Consider the following 15,183-nt stretch of genomic DNA (forward strand, 5'->3'; position numbering starts at 1 on the left):
AGACAACATTTGGGACACATCAAGGGCATCATGAATTTTTTTGTGATTCCAGTAGACCTCCAATACTCATTTCTTGATCTCAGACTGGATTTTACAGGAAGATTTTTGGTTTTTGTGGTCAATAAACAACTTAAGACCGAAGTAATTTGAGCGTGGCTTACTTTTCCTGATGCTTAAAAAAGTGATTGTGGGATGAGGGGTCAAGCCAAGAGCACGCAAGGGCCAGGTACCTGCATCTTCGGGGTCAGGCCAGTTAGAAACTGTAATTGCCTTCACTCCTCAGGTCACATCATTTTAATTCTCAATTTGATCTTGCCACCCACCCATTGATGGTTAGGTGCCCTTGTAACCCAAGGGCAGGGTGCCCATCTATCCTCAAGGCTTAGGCTTAGGGCGTGCTAAATGTGGACCTCACCACCCATGTAGGTGGTGACAAGATGAAGACCACCTCGTCCACTCGGGATGGACTCCATCATACCCAATCATTTTAATGCTCTACTTAGTTACAAGCCCACGCTACAAGACTCGGCAATTACAATGCTTGGTGTAAGTACTTACAAGGATTTATATCTTTCAACTTTTTTTCCATGTGGGACTCTAGCATCTGAACTTTAAGAGTCAGAGGTATCTCTCTATATTATTCTTCGCACCTGTTGAACTTGTACGTGCTTCTTCTGTTGAAGCCACCTACATGCCCTTGATCAAGGTAGATCGTGCTTTGTGGTCAGATATAAATACAAGATAAGCAGAAGACTCTTTATAAATTATATAATAGGTTGCGAGCTATGAGCCTCGTAGTTTAGTTACAAAATCTGTTAAGAACTGTTAGCACAGGAGAGCTATATAAAGCTAACTCCTTTCTATTGCAATAGTTCAGAGTGAATAATTATTATCTTCTTTTTTATTTTTATTTTTTTTGAGAGAGAATTCATTCATAAAACCAAAGACGTACAAAGAGTGACATGATACAGTGGCCTCGTTAAAATCTTCCTAGGACAACCTCATGGGACAAATTCCAGGGGAGGAAAGGGTACCACACATGTCATGGACTAACATGAGAGTCCAATTCAGGTTACTTTGGACCATTATAATAAAAGACCAAATCAAAAACTAAAACTAACATAAAGACCTCCGATGAGAACCGCAACTAGAGACCAACACAGTAGACCCACATGAGAGGACCGCAGAAACCCCAAATAGTAAACCCACACGAGAGGAACGTAGAACATCTCAACTATCAAAAGAAGCCTTCTAGGAGCAAAATCATAGTCCTTTGACACCCACACAAATTGCAAGGCATACCATAGCAGGAATCAGGAGAGAACACGGAGGAGGAACAGAGAAACAACAGTAAAAAAAAACCCTTGAGAAGTACTCCACTTCAACTCATAACCTGACAAACCAAGCATAATTCTTCGGTCGGCGCAGAGTAGAGAAGAGCACCACATCCCAACAACTACCACCAGGGCTGCTGATGCTGCCCCCGTTAAAACAGAGACAAAACATCAGCCACCAGGTATCACAACTCTCCCGAGGAGAAACACAATCCAACATCACTACTATCACCGTAGCCGAGACAAAGAAAACACCAATCATCTCGAACACTACAAAAACATCCGAACAAAACAAACAGACAAACATACCTAGATCCAAATAGATCTAGACTATTTGGGGAGGGGAAGGGGAGGAGAAGTGGGGATAAGAGGAAGGGAGAAGATGAGAGAAAAAGAAGGGGAGATGAGGAGAGAGGAAGGGGAAGATGGGCAGAGGGGAGGAGGGGCAGTGGCCACCTCCACCCCTTAGCTTCCTTGCGGTTGGTTGTCAGTAAGGAGAAAGGGGACCATGGTGCAGCTAGGATTTTTTTTTTAAAATCATGAATCCTTTTTCATTATTATCCTTATTAATTAAAATTGCTGTTTAAGTATTTGATGTGTACAAGTCCAAGTTATGATTTGTAGTTGTTTGGGCCTAAATTTAGCACGCCCAAAAAAAAAAAAAAAAAGTTCAAAAACAAGCCCATGATGAAGTTACTTGCCCAGCCCAAGAAAGACCAAACATGGAAGCTGTCATTGAGGCTTCAAGGATCAGCCCACAATTTTTGATTGGCCTCAAACCCAAGAGATTAAAAACACACCCACGTGGCTACCTCAGCTTTGAAAAGTCAGCAATTCCAACTAAAGTTTTTATATGAGAAGAGACGTCTCTGAAACACTGCCAACAGAAGATCAAAAGCCCATCTGTATTCAGAGATTTTGCTCCAGAGCAATACACCATCTTCCAAGGAATTCACGGGTCACGCTTTCAAAAGCAAGAAACAGGGAGTTGTTCAGAAAATACAAAAGAAAAACCAAACCGCCATAAAATCAGCCCACACAGACGATGGCATTGAAATAGAAAGCTGCCACCCAGGAAACCAGGGAAGGGATTGCTTTAGGAGGTGACTACTGAGAGCCTATCTGCCATGATTGATAAAAATCCTTTCTACTTTACATTTTAGGAGATCTTTTTGCCGCCCATTATTAAAATTAAAACCACCTCCCCAAGAAGGTCTCTTATAAAAACAGAAGTAGGCAAGAAAGAAAAGGACACTCAATTCATCAATCAATCAAAAAAAAACAACAAGAAGAAAACAACCAAAAGCTCACTTGGATTCCAAGAGAAACCAGCTTTAGATCAGAATTCCAAAGTTCAGACTTAGAAAATAAGTCTTCTAAAACGAGATCTCTCGTTACAAATTTGGTTCAGCAAAAGCCAAAACAAGCAGAGTTTGAGTTTTCACAAACGTGGAGACCTCAGCGAACCCATGAAGAGTCCTGCTCAAGCAGAACAACGCTCGTAGTGCAATCTCTAGCCCATCAAACCCTCGAGAATAGCCACTTCTGTCCCCTTCAAACTGAAGAAGCTGCAGTTCTGCCCATTCAAAGGCCTCACGAAGCGTGAAGTAAACATAAAGCTCTGCCAAAATCGAACTTTGGTATCGATTTATAGGTCAGCCTAGCATCTGAAGTCACGAAGCAAGTACGGACCGGCCCAGGCGCGTCCAGTCCAGCCCAAAGTAGAACCTTCCATCCAAACAGAAACGGAGTTCCGGCCATCTTTTGACCTTCCTAACGTCGATATACCTATTTATTGTTTTGTAAAAGGCAGTTCTGCCTAAAACAGTCCAACTTCTATCAAATATTTCTGGCCAGAACAGCCATTTGATACTGAGATAAATTATGAAAGTCCTCACCAGTCTGAGGCAAGAAAAGAACTTACTTGGGAGATATTCCTCACCCAAATTCACAATCATTTGTTTTAGAAGTCAGTAACTTGGGGCGCAAGTTATCCACTCTAAAAAGAAGTCTGCTAGGATTTACATTGCTAGCAGTGGCACGCTCGCACACCAAAGAAAGCTGACTTGTTGACCAACACATGGTCTCCAAGCCAGTGGGGAACTTCGCCCTTCCATCCCAGGAGTAAACACGAAAACGGGTGAACAGTAGTTCATCCAAATAAAAAGTTCTAATTTATAGATCCCAAAATATTTCAAAATGTGGGAGAAAATAGTTACACGTCAATAACGCCGCACCACTTAAAATGAAAAGAGATGATGGAAAGAGACAGTTTATTTGCTCCAATGTGAGACAGTGAGAAAAAAAAAAAAGAGACAATTTTCGCTCCCAAAGAAAAATTTACACAATGTGGAAATCATGCCTGAAAATATTGTCCTATTCGATTTATGAAATTGCTCTCCATTATCACTCTCACACCTTCGAGTTAGAAGATGAGGGATCTATTTCAATTGTAAAAAACTATGAGTATTTCATGAAAATTTGCTATAAGCTCCATTAAAATCTCTCAAGAAAAATACATCTTTCACTCCCCAAGGGAAAAAAAAAGAAAAAAAAAGAAAAGAATTTCTTGTATACACAATGTTGAAACTGTTGGCTTTACAAAAATGTGACAACCAATTTGTGAAATTGTTGTCCATTATCCACTCTCACAATGAATTCAAGCGAGAAAGGAGATCCATGAAGTCATCTTGTCTGCATGGAATTGTTAGACCACCCATTGGATGATCAAATCTGAATTCGTCTTCAGCCTCACTTAGTAACTCTTGGAATAAAGGTTGGTTGAGGTATGATTTAGGAATGACGACCTGCTGCCATTCGCCGTCTCCAACATATACTGCTAAATAACCTTTAGGGACATCTGATAAATTAGGCGAAGCTCTTCGCTTCGTATTTGAAAAGGACTGCTGAAGAAGCTGCTTACTAGGACGATGGAAACCCATGGTTCTATTTTCCAGAGAAATGTAGGGTAGAAGATTTTGAAAACAAGAGGAAGAGATCTCAAAGCACTTGAAAAAACAAAGAACTGAAGCAGTTCACTTTAGAATGTGAAGACAGTTAAATGGATGGAAATGAACTCAGTCAAATGGGATATATATAGTTGAAGAGTTATGTATGATATCCTCTGTGGAAAGAAATATACAGTGGAGACCATCTTGACAATGATGGAGTATAGAAGAGACAATGCCTCATGAGGGATCACTTGGTGCTGTCTTCCACCTTTACATCAAGGTGTTAGGCGAGAGATTACTAGCCATAATGTAGTTCAACAGATATTTAGTCCCTATCACAACCAAGGCTGACTAGACGATGAATCGAAAGACAGAGCCATGTGAACTCTAAAATGCTTGTGTCGCTTGCCGGTCCTCATTCAATTGCCTGCAGGCCACTCACTCCAACTTGCACAGATTTGTACCTCAAATTGCTTGGCAGACCCTTCTATAATTTAGTTCGTACATATTTTATCCAAACAAACAAAGTCTTCACGTTTATGGAAATTTGGTCGAAATGTCACCATGACAAAAAATAGTTGTCTCAAGCATGTCCCTGATTTTGTAGGGCCAAGCTTTTTTTTCAAAATCAGATTTATTGTATATTTTCGTTTTATTATTTTTGTCTGGCGTGGGCAGCTAATCAAGAGGGGTAGGACATTGTGTCTCTTTTGTTTGGTCAATGACTCCTGAGTTTCAAGTCCATGTAATTTTGCAAGAGGAAATGTCTAGGTAACAGACGGCTTTCAGCTTACTGCTTTATCTACATATATACACACACATATGATCGGATTCAGGTGCAAAAGCAACACAATTTTTTTAATTCCCAAGCATATCTTATCAAACCTTTCTTTGTTTCTCAATTCCTTTGGTTTGTCTGGTCTTCTTATTGAGAAATTTCGAAACCAGGGGTTTCCGATCTGGTTGCTTGGTATTGCACATGCTAAGAAAAATCAATTTGTTTCAAAGTCCTTGGATGTCCCTAAAGGCTTTGCAGTCTATGTTGGGGAGAATCAAAAGAAGCATTTTATGATTCCGCTATCATATACTTGAACCAATCTTCTTTCCAGGAGTTGTTAAGTCCAGGGGAAGATGAATTTGCGTATGAACATCCTGTGGGTTGTATCACAATCCCTTGCAGTGAAGACACCTTCCTCTATCTCACGATCATCTCTCGCCTTGGTGTATGAGCAGATACTATTACTGATCATACATACATATACACAATATTTAACACCAGTTGATGCGGCTGTATACCGCAGTACTTATCAGCACGGAGAAGTTTTTACCACAATTTGCAGCCAAAGCATCCTTCAGGTGATGCCAATTCACAGGCTAGAACATCACATCTCATGTGAACCAAGAATCAAACTGGCCAGCGCAGAGGGCATAAATCCTTTTGTCCTGTACATTTTAACTTGCTTATTAATTTCTGGCATCCAAGTAATGTAAGAAATCACCATAGGCAGCAGATTTGCACACCAGTGGCTAGTGAAATGCCTAACTAGCATCTCTTGTAGTAACGACCTTTTGAATTCACCGTATGAATATAGTACTAATTTGTGCTCAACTCTACGTAAAATCCATCGATTTGAGCATGTTATTCGTACACTCCTATTAAGGGTAAAATATTTTTTTATCTTTTCCATTGTCAAAAAGAATGAATCAAATTAGACCATCCATATATGGGAACAGAGTAATACTACATATATCATTTTTACTCACCCAATCCCCCTACCCTACATATATATGATGAAGACAATTTTAATAATGATGCGGGGTTATAAAAGGGACACTGACTCATGAGAGATCACAAAGTGCTTTCTTCCACTAGAACAACCAGATTTGAGGTGACATATTATTGGGCATTCACTGAGAAAATACCTTGAGGTATTTACACCAAAGAATTGATATATCTGTCGATACATACAGTTGCACAGATATATAGTCTCAATCACTACCAAGGTCAACTAGATATGAGTTGGAAGACATAACCATGTGAACTTTCGAACGCTTGTACTCTATTCCCAAGCCCCACTTAAATACCACTCATCAAAATTCTGTAGATTTTGTTGAAAACCCTTGTACAATTTTGTTCACCTGTATTCTACTCTAGGAAACAAGTCATCGCATTCTCTACTAGCAAATCTATTGAAATTTCAACATCATGACAAATTTGTAGGCCTAGCTCTTAAATAAATAGGTTTATTGTTTTAGTTTTGATAACGTCTGCTGGTCTGGCCAGTCAATCAAGAAATGTAGGACATTGTTTCTTGATTTTGGTAAGTGCCTCGTGAAGTTTTCTTGATGAATTGGAGACATGAGCACGTGAAGTTTTCTCGATGACTTGAGGACAAGTCAATGTGAAGTTTTCTCTCAGTTACTTCCACCGGTGCTTCATCACCAATCATTTAGGTAACTGGCTTACAGCACTTTATCTCTCTATATATATACTTGATCATATTCAGGAGCAAACCACCACAAGTCTTTTAATTCCAAATTCCCAAAGCAAAGCTTTATTTCTCTCTTCCTCATTGTTAATTTGCTTTCTTTTTTAGAAGTTTTAAAACCATGGGTTTCCGGTTGCCTGGTATTGTACACGCTAAGAAAAATCAAGTACCTTCAAAGGGCTTGGATGTTCCTAAAGGCTACTTTGCAGTCTATGTTGGGGAGAGCCAGAAGAAGCGGTTTGTGATTCCGGTTTCATTCTTGAACCAACCATCATTCCAAAATTTGTTAAGTCAAGCTGAAGATGAATTTGGGTATGATCATCCAATGGGTGGTATCACAATCCCCTGCAGTGAAGACACCTTCCTTCATCTCATCTCGCGCTTTGGTGTATGAGCACAACATGCTAAAGTTCACCATACATGCACAATTTTGACACCAGTGTCTACGAGGACAAATTTTTGGATCTGAATTTGCGGCCAAGACATCCTTCATGAGGAGGTGCTAACTGCGGATGAATTGAAGACAACTTCGATCATTCACAGTTTATAACTTCAAATCGCTTGTGGGAGCTGAGGAGAAAATGGCCAGCCTAGCAGATAAAATTAGCCGACACCCTTGTCCAAGAATGTTATTGCTTTACTTGGAATTTGAAAGCCGGCAAGATCAGTTATTCAACCCTATGTACTTAGTTGTCCTAAAAGAAAAATTTAGATTAGCTATTTTCCTTTTGATTTTAATTAATCAGCATAGGGGAGCAGATTTACACAAAACGACTAATGGAATATTTGACAGAAGTTGTTTCTAGCAGCAACGAGCTTTGAATTCGCCATGAATAGCTCTATAATCCATGCTTAATTTCCAATGAACATACTATTGTTGTCCCACTCTCATAAAAGTCAAATATCTGATTTTGGCTTCCACTATATCAAATTCATTCGACCATCCATAAATTGAACTATCCACCTTGTAATCATTTGTCTTTGAACCTAAGATCTAGGAAGCACTTTGCCACCCTTTCCCATTGCCACTGGGCAAGGTCAAAGAAAAGTATGGAAAGGCAATAAAATCCTCCCTATAACAAAAAAAGAAAAGAAAAAAGAAAGGCTATATGTTTGGTAATTCGGTAAAACAGGCCAGGCCTCTTGTGAAGAGACTGATCAGGTCTACAAAACTGCCATTGATGTGTACTTGTCAAGGTATAATAATAAGAGATGTTTGGATCAAGATATGTGCTCGTCATGCTGATGCAGCTTAATTAAATTACAGACTTTTCCTATCCACAACTAGGTACATTCTGATTGCCAGAGTGCTTCAACTGTAGTAAAATTAGTTTTTGCTTTCAGCAAAGACAGAACCATCTGATCTTCAAATGCTTATGTCTCCCAAACCGTGATTATGAATCGAACGAGCTGCTGATGGCTAGAGACCACAAATTCATGCATGGAAATGCAGATGCCACATCACTATCTAGCTACAATGTTCAAGAGATACCAAGAAGCCTTAGGAGAACATGCACATACAGCACAGCATCCTCTTCACAAGTGTTTGTCTAGAAGGTTGATGTACTATGCATATGCAATGACCCTTGGAACGTTAGGTAATACCAGCTAATGCAGGTTTTTTCCGATGAGAATACCTTATATATGCAACTGCAACTGTTCACATCCTTTTTTTCACCTGCAGATCTTCAAAACTTGCTTGGACATGTAATGTAATTTACTTTTTAACTCCAGAGAGGTTTTCTTTTCAATTGGTTAAGATAAAACATCTATTCAGACAGAACCTTTGTAATTAAAGACATGCATAAGACTTGATAACTATGCAAAATTTTGCAGATTAACAAAATTATAATTATTGAATAGTTCAAATTAGAAAGTATCAAGCAAGTCATCCACTGCAAGAGGTCAACCAACTTATTAAGAAGAAAGAAGCATGCTCTAATTGATGTTACGGCAAAGCATGGATTAGTATTATATGTGGAGAATTCAGTACTCACATATGTTTAACTCCGATACCTATAGTGATTGCTTGCATCACTTTGCTACCATAAGATAAAAATGAAATTAATTATGAATCAGAATAGTAAATATCATCTTATAACGTGTTTGAGTTTTTGTTGAACAACTAAGTACATGGTTTGACACTAAACAATATTGCTATTTATCAATCTCTATTCAAAGCAACATTTTGGCCAACGGTTTGCAAGTTTATATCTGCAGGGCTGGCCATTTTCTCTCCAGCACACAAGCGATTTGGAAGTTCTAGCCCATCAATTAGCCAAGGTGTCTTCAATCAAGGGATGTGAGATGTCATTAGTAACGCATGATAAACCCAAGCCCTTTCTTCATCCAGAGATAACGATCTCTTCAATCCTCATTCTCCTGCTTTACTTGCAAAGTTAGATCCAAAAATTGCTCTTTAAGTAGCTCAAGTACATATGCAGCCAATGGTGTCAAAATTGTGTTTATATGTCGGCCTCAACTCATAGACCAAACTGAGAGATGAGATCAAGAAAGGTATCTTCGTTGCAGGGGATCGTGATACCACCCATTGGATGATCATATCCAAATTCTTCTTCAGCTTGACTTAACAAATCTTGGAAAGAAGGGTGGTTCAAGTACGACACTGGAATGACAAACCTCTTCTTCTGGCTCTCCCCAACATAGACTGCAAAATAGCCTTTAGGGACATCTAAGGCTTTGAATGTACTTGGTTTGAAGTTGGTAAAGACTGAAGAAGATTTTTCTTAACATGTAGAATACCAGGCAACCGGAAACCCATGGTTTTGAAATTTCTCAATGACAAGAGAACGAAAATGAAGATTTCAAATAAATTGCAAAACAGAGAAATCTTTGAATATGTGTGATCAATGAAAGACTCGTTTTGCTTTGTTCCTCAATCTGATCATATGAGTATATATAGATGAGTTAGAACACTGAAAACAATCTGTTACCTAAAATGATTGGTGATGAGACATCAGGACGGACGTAATTAGTGAGAGACATTAGCTCATGGAGCATCGCATGGACTAATGTCTTAGTGAAAAACTCACAAGACAATGCCCAAAATGAAGAAACATCATGTCCTACCTCTCTTAATAGCTGCAAAGAGCAACCGAAGTAATTAAAGACTAATTAAATATATGTATATCCTATGTAAAGTGTAAGCCTTTTGCAGATCAAAGACATGCTTGAGAACAAGTAGACCCAGTACTAACTTGTGGATCAACTCTCTCATAGCAATTAATTTTCCTAACCACAGGCTACTTTGCAACACACACCATAAGTAAAGTGATCTGAGAGATAGTGCCAATTTCTGAATTGACTGAAGAAAATGGTACGTACCTACTTTATAAACTAGGGATTTCTTGCTGGAATTTGATCTTTCATAGAACAAAACCACATGGTGGGTGTTTATCTGCTCCCAATTCAGCTATCATAACCTTTAAAGTTCTTGTCTCCAAATCACTGCAGGAATACATTGTGACTATCACATAGCTGGCAGCTTGCATTTTGTGATTTTTGCACCGGGTACGTACCCCAGTATTTCAGATTTTAATTAGGCGGGACATGATATTCCTCCGTTATAGAAATTATCTCATGAGTCTCTCTTGATTAGTTGGAAGACATATCCATGTGATACTCCATGAGCTAATGTCTCTCACTTGGGGTCCATCTTCATCACTAATCATTTTATGTAACAGCTGGTCTTCACCATACCATTTCATCTATATATACACATATATAATCAGCTTCGTAGCACAGCAATATCAGCCATCTCATTACCAAGCATATCAAAGCTTTCTCTGTTTGAAAACTTCCTTCTTGGTATTTATTTCAAGAAAATTTCAAAACCATGGGTTTCCGGTTGCCTAGTATTGTACATGCTAAGAAAAACCAAACACCTTCAAAGTCCTTAGATGTCCCTAAAGGCTATTTTGCAGTCTATGTTGGGGAGAGCAAGAAGAAGAGGTTTGTGATCCCAGTATCATACTTGAACCAGTCCTCTTTTCAAGATTTGTTAAGTCTAGCAGAAGAAGAATTTGGGTATGATCATCCAATGGGAGGTATTACAATCCCATGCAGTGAAGATGCCTTCCTTGATCGCACCTCCAGCTTCAGTGTATGAGCAGAAGCGAGCCTCCATATATATACACAATTTTCACACCGGAGGTTGCAGGTGTACAAAGGAGCACTTGTCTACCCAGCTAACTTGAAAGGTCTATCTTCCAGTGACATGATGATATCCTTTGATGGGAGCGGCCTTTAGCAATCACCAATTAGAACTTCAAATGCTAGTGAGCTGAGGAGAAAATTGCCAGCCTAGTGGACATAAATTCCCTGACATGTATTTTTAGAAGAATATAATGACCTATATTACTTTGAATTTGAAAGATGGCAAGACATTTATTTTCACCCCCATGTACTCTGTTGTCCTGCAAGGAAACTTGAGATTAGAATATTTTCCTCTTAACAGAATTGCTTACAGTTCTCTCGTTCATTATTCTTGATTTTATCATTAGCTTACTAAGTAATCTAAGTAATTCCATAGGCAGCAGATTTGCACACAAGTAAATAATGGAATATTTGACAGACCAAGTCTCTAATAGTAGTACTGGAGCAGAATCTCTCTTTTTATTTATCTATTAAAACAATCAAATCCTGAACTTAATGCCATTTCCTGGAGTTTCAGTAAACTAAATTAGGCCAGGCTTCATATGCAGAGACTAATCACCTGCAGAATTTATTTTGATTTGGTCTTGCCAAGATAAATATATATATATATTGGTAACCAACCTCGACCATAGGATCGAGGAAATTTTATTTGAAGAAAGAAAGAAAGAAATGGATAAGAGATACATATGGTCACAAACTTCTCTCTGTATTAAGAGGTTAGTATGCTAAAGCAGCTTAATAATTGGAGACTTTTCCGTCCACAACTAGGCAAATCCAGAATACCATAGCGGTTCAATTGTAGTAAGCTTGATTTCGTTTTTAGCTACCCGTGTACACGACAGCCAAATTCCTGACAATGATTCGAGCTGCTGATGACCACAGATTCCTGCATGGAGTATTTAATGCAGAACATGCACACACATAGAACAGCATCCTCTCTAAATATATCCATCAAACCGTTTAATTATGCTAATGTAATGTATAGGTACACTACCCCAGTCAGAAGGTCTCAAATATATATATGATTTTAGGAAGTGAAGATAGTCTTGTCGAAAGCAAAACCTCTATTGCAAGAGGTGAGCCAACTTAAAAACAGAATATGCTCTATCTAATGTGTAGAAAACTCTCCAATTATATATACTTAATATACAAGCTGTTATATACATATGCATATATATGAGACGGTAAATGTGGCTTCGCTGCAGGGGATTGTGATGCCACCATTGGATGATCGTATCCAAATTCTTCTTCAGTTCAACTTAAAAAATATTGGAATGTAGGGTGGTTCAATTCTGAAACGGGAATCACAAACCCTTTCATTTGGCTCTTGCCAACTTAATTAGACTGCAAAATAGCCTTTCTGGAGGCCTTTTGAAGGTACTTGGTTTGCAGTTGACAGAATCTGGAAAGAACTATTCTTCACATCTACAATAACATCAGGCAACCAAAAACCCACGGTCTTGATATTTCTCAACAAAACCATATGCAAAGCAAAACAAGTCTTCTCATTTCCCAAGCTGATAAAAGCTATCTGTTTTGCTTTTTTCTTTTCTTTTTTTTTATTTTTAAATTCTTCTTCGTTTTGTTGAGAAATATCAAAGCGATCCCTGTTTATATCAATGTGAAAATATATCAAATGAAGTTATGCTGAAAAAAAATCTGATCTATGTGTATATATTGTGAGATCCCACATCCAACAGGAGGAGGCTGATAAATGCCTTATATATTCTTCATCTACAACTTGAGGGAGCCTCTTGGGGGCGGCCTTCCCAGTGGTCGTGGGAACTCAGAAGTTAAGCAGTTGGAGGCTGGAGGCACAATCCCGGGATGGTGGGTATGCCACGGGAAGTTGTTCGATGAAGCTCCAAAAAACAAAACGATGCTGGAGCCTAGGCCATGGCGGACAATATTGTCTTCTGGTAGAAGCCCGGTCCGGAGGCGTGTATTTGGTATGAGCCGCTACGCCGTGTGATGTGCCCGGTGTTGACGAGGGCGTCGGATCCCTTAGGGGGGGTGGTGTGAGATCCCACATGGAGCCATCGAGGAGGCGATGTGCCTTATATCACACTTTCGCCATCTACCTAGCGGCGGAGCCTCTTCCAGGGAACTCACTTGGCTTGAAGTCGTGGAACTTTCAAGTTAGCCAGGGACTTTGGCTGAGCAGATTCCAGGATGGGTGACCACCACAGTTCCGTTCCCAAAGCTCTCAAAAAGTCTTGAGGCTTTTGAAGCTGGCAGACAATATCGTCTCTGATAGAAACGGTCCGGGGCGTGACATATATATAGATGAAGAATAGCACAAAATGATTGGTGATGAGAAACAAGGATGAACACAATTGAGAAACCTTAGATCATGGAACAGCACATAGATCTTTCTTCCGGTTAACCAAGAAAAGCTCATAAGTCATTGTCCATGTCAATGAGAAAACATCATGTCCTACCTCTCTTTTAAAAGCTAGAGAGACCAACAGGAAAAAAAAAAATCCTGCTTAGAAGATAAGTCTCTATTAGATCACGGACATGGTTGAGACCACGTGGACCCCAATACTAATTTGCAGATCAACTATCTCATATAGCAATAATTATCAGTACTATTTATAGATTGATTGAAGAAAATGGTACGTAATTTGTAACCAAGGATTGCTCGTCACAATTTGATCTTTCATAGAACAACATCACATGGAGGAGGGTGGTTACTTGCTCCCAGTTTAGCTATCATATGACCTTTAAATTCATGGCTCCAAATCCCAACAGATATAGATAGTGAAGCATCAACAATTATCACACAAGCTGACAGCTTCTATGTGGTTGTTATATTTTCCAGTGTCATACGTAAAACTTAAGGACTGGTCTATTCAAGTGAGGTGGGGCATGATGTTTGTTGAGTACTGCCTCATGATTTTTTCTTCATGAGTTGGAAGACAAGTCCATGTGATATTCCATGAGCTAACGTCTCTCACCGGGGTCCATCGTGGTGATTCTTCACCAATCATTTTATGTAACAGATGGTCTTCCACATACCATTTCATCTATATAAACACCCATATGCTCAAGAGCAAAGCAACAGAAGTGTTTCTATTCCTAAGAATATCTTATCAGAGCTTTCTCACTTCATTTGAAATCTTCCTTTTTGGTCTTGTTATTTAGAAATTTCAAAACGATGGGCTTCCGGTTGCCTGGCATTTTTGTACATGCTAAGAAAAACAAAGTACCTTCAAAGTCCTTGGATGTTCCTAAAGGCTACTTTGCAGTCTATGTTGGGGAGGGTGAAAAGAAGCGGTTTGTGATTCCAGTATCATACTTGAACCAACCGTCATTTCAAGATTTGTTAACTCAAGCTGAAGATGAATTTGGATATGATCATCCAATGGGTGCTATCACAATCCCCTGCAGTGAAAACACTTTCCTTGATCTCACCTCTAGCTTTGGTGTATGAGCTCAGGCTCAAATTCTCCATAGACACAATGCTGACTCCTTTGGCTGCAGCTGTACGAGGGCCAATTAATTCTCTCACAGATAAATTTTGGGTCGAAATTCGCTGCCAACACATCCTTCAGGAGACGCTAAAACTGGCTGAATTCAAGGAAGGTCTTGGATTGAGAATCAACTGAATGATATGATGATATCCTTCAGTAATTCACGAGTTAGAACTTCAAACTGCTTGTGAGCTGAGGAAAAAAAAAAAGCCAGCCAGCAGCACTGACTTTCAAGATTCTTTAATGTCAACCCCATGTATCTAATTGTCCTGCAAGGAAAATTGAGATCAAAATACTTGACACATTAATATGAAGTGCTTACAGTTCTTTCTTTCATTCATATTTTTCATTTTACTACTTTTTCTTCTGGCAACCAAGTAATGTAAATAATCACCGTAGGCAGCACATTAAGTCTCCAAGCTTCAAATTCTCAATAAAAAGCACTAATCAATGGTTAGAACATGTTAACGTTCCGCTATCATAAAAGTCAAATATTAAAATTTTGGCATCCACTAAATCAAGTTAATTAGACCAACTATCAATGGGATGACTTTTTGATCGTTTGTCTTTGGCAAAGTAATTTGTGAATATCTGTCCCTCTGCCTTACATTATTATGTGTCGGAGAAATCGCAGCCTTTTTATTTAACACGAACGATAAAAATTGAACCTACGATATCCAGCTACCAGTTTCCCACCTTATCCCAATGCCACTTAGAGCTAAGGGACAAGTAGCAGAGTTTAGTGAAACAAAATAGA

General features: G+C 39.0%; 3 protein-coding genes and 1 pseudogene across 3 annotated transcripts; 3 read left to right on the top strand and 1 right to left on the bottom strand.

Annotated features, from left to right (window-relative positions):
- Positions 1-6,866: 6,866 nt before the first annotated feature.
- On the top strand, positions 6,867-7,370 carry LOC117636799 (auxin-induced protein 15A-like). The gene has a single exon (XM_034371471.1). The coding sequence runs from the start codon at positions 6,896-6,898 to the stop codon at positions 7,166-7,168; it is 273 nt and encodes a 90-aa protein (XP_034227362.1). The 5' UTR covers positions 6,867-6,895; the 3' UTR covers positions 7,169-7,370.
- A 1,582-nt stretch (positions 7,371-8,952) lies between these two features.
- On the bottom strand, positions 8,953-9,556 carry LOC117636797 (annotated as a pseudogene).
- Positions 9,557-10,565: 1,009 nt separating this feature from the next.
- LOC117636798 (auxin-induced protein 15A-like) lies at positions 10,566-11,236 on the top strand. Its single transcript, XM_034371470.1, has one exon. The coding sequence runs from the start codon at positions 10,631-10,633 to the stop codon at positions 10,901-10,903; it is 273 nt and encodes a 90-aa protein (XP_034227361.1). The 5' UTR covers positions 10,566-10,630; the 3' UTR covers positions 10,904-11,236.
- Positions 11,237-14,031: 2,795 nt separating this feature from the next.
- On the top strand, positions 14,032-14,762 carry LOC117637022 (auxin-induced protein 15A-like). Its single transcript, XM_034371760.1, has one exon. The coding sequence runs from the start codon at positions 14,111-14,113 to the stop codon at positions 14,384-14,386; it is 276 nt and encodes a 91-aa protein (XP_034227651.1). The 5' UTR covers positions 14,032-14,110; the 3' UTR covers positions 14,387-14,762.
- Positions 14,763-15,183: the final 421 nt, after the last annotated feature.

Source organism: Prunus dulcis, chromosome 8 (assembly GCF_902201215.1).
Source record: "Prunus dulcis chromosome 8, ALMONDv2, whole genome shotgun sequence".
NCBI lineage: Eukaryota > Viridiplantae > Streptophyta > Magnoliopsida > Rosales > Rosaceae > Prunus > Prunus dulcis.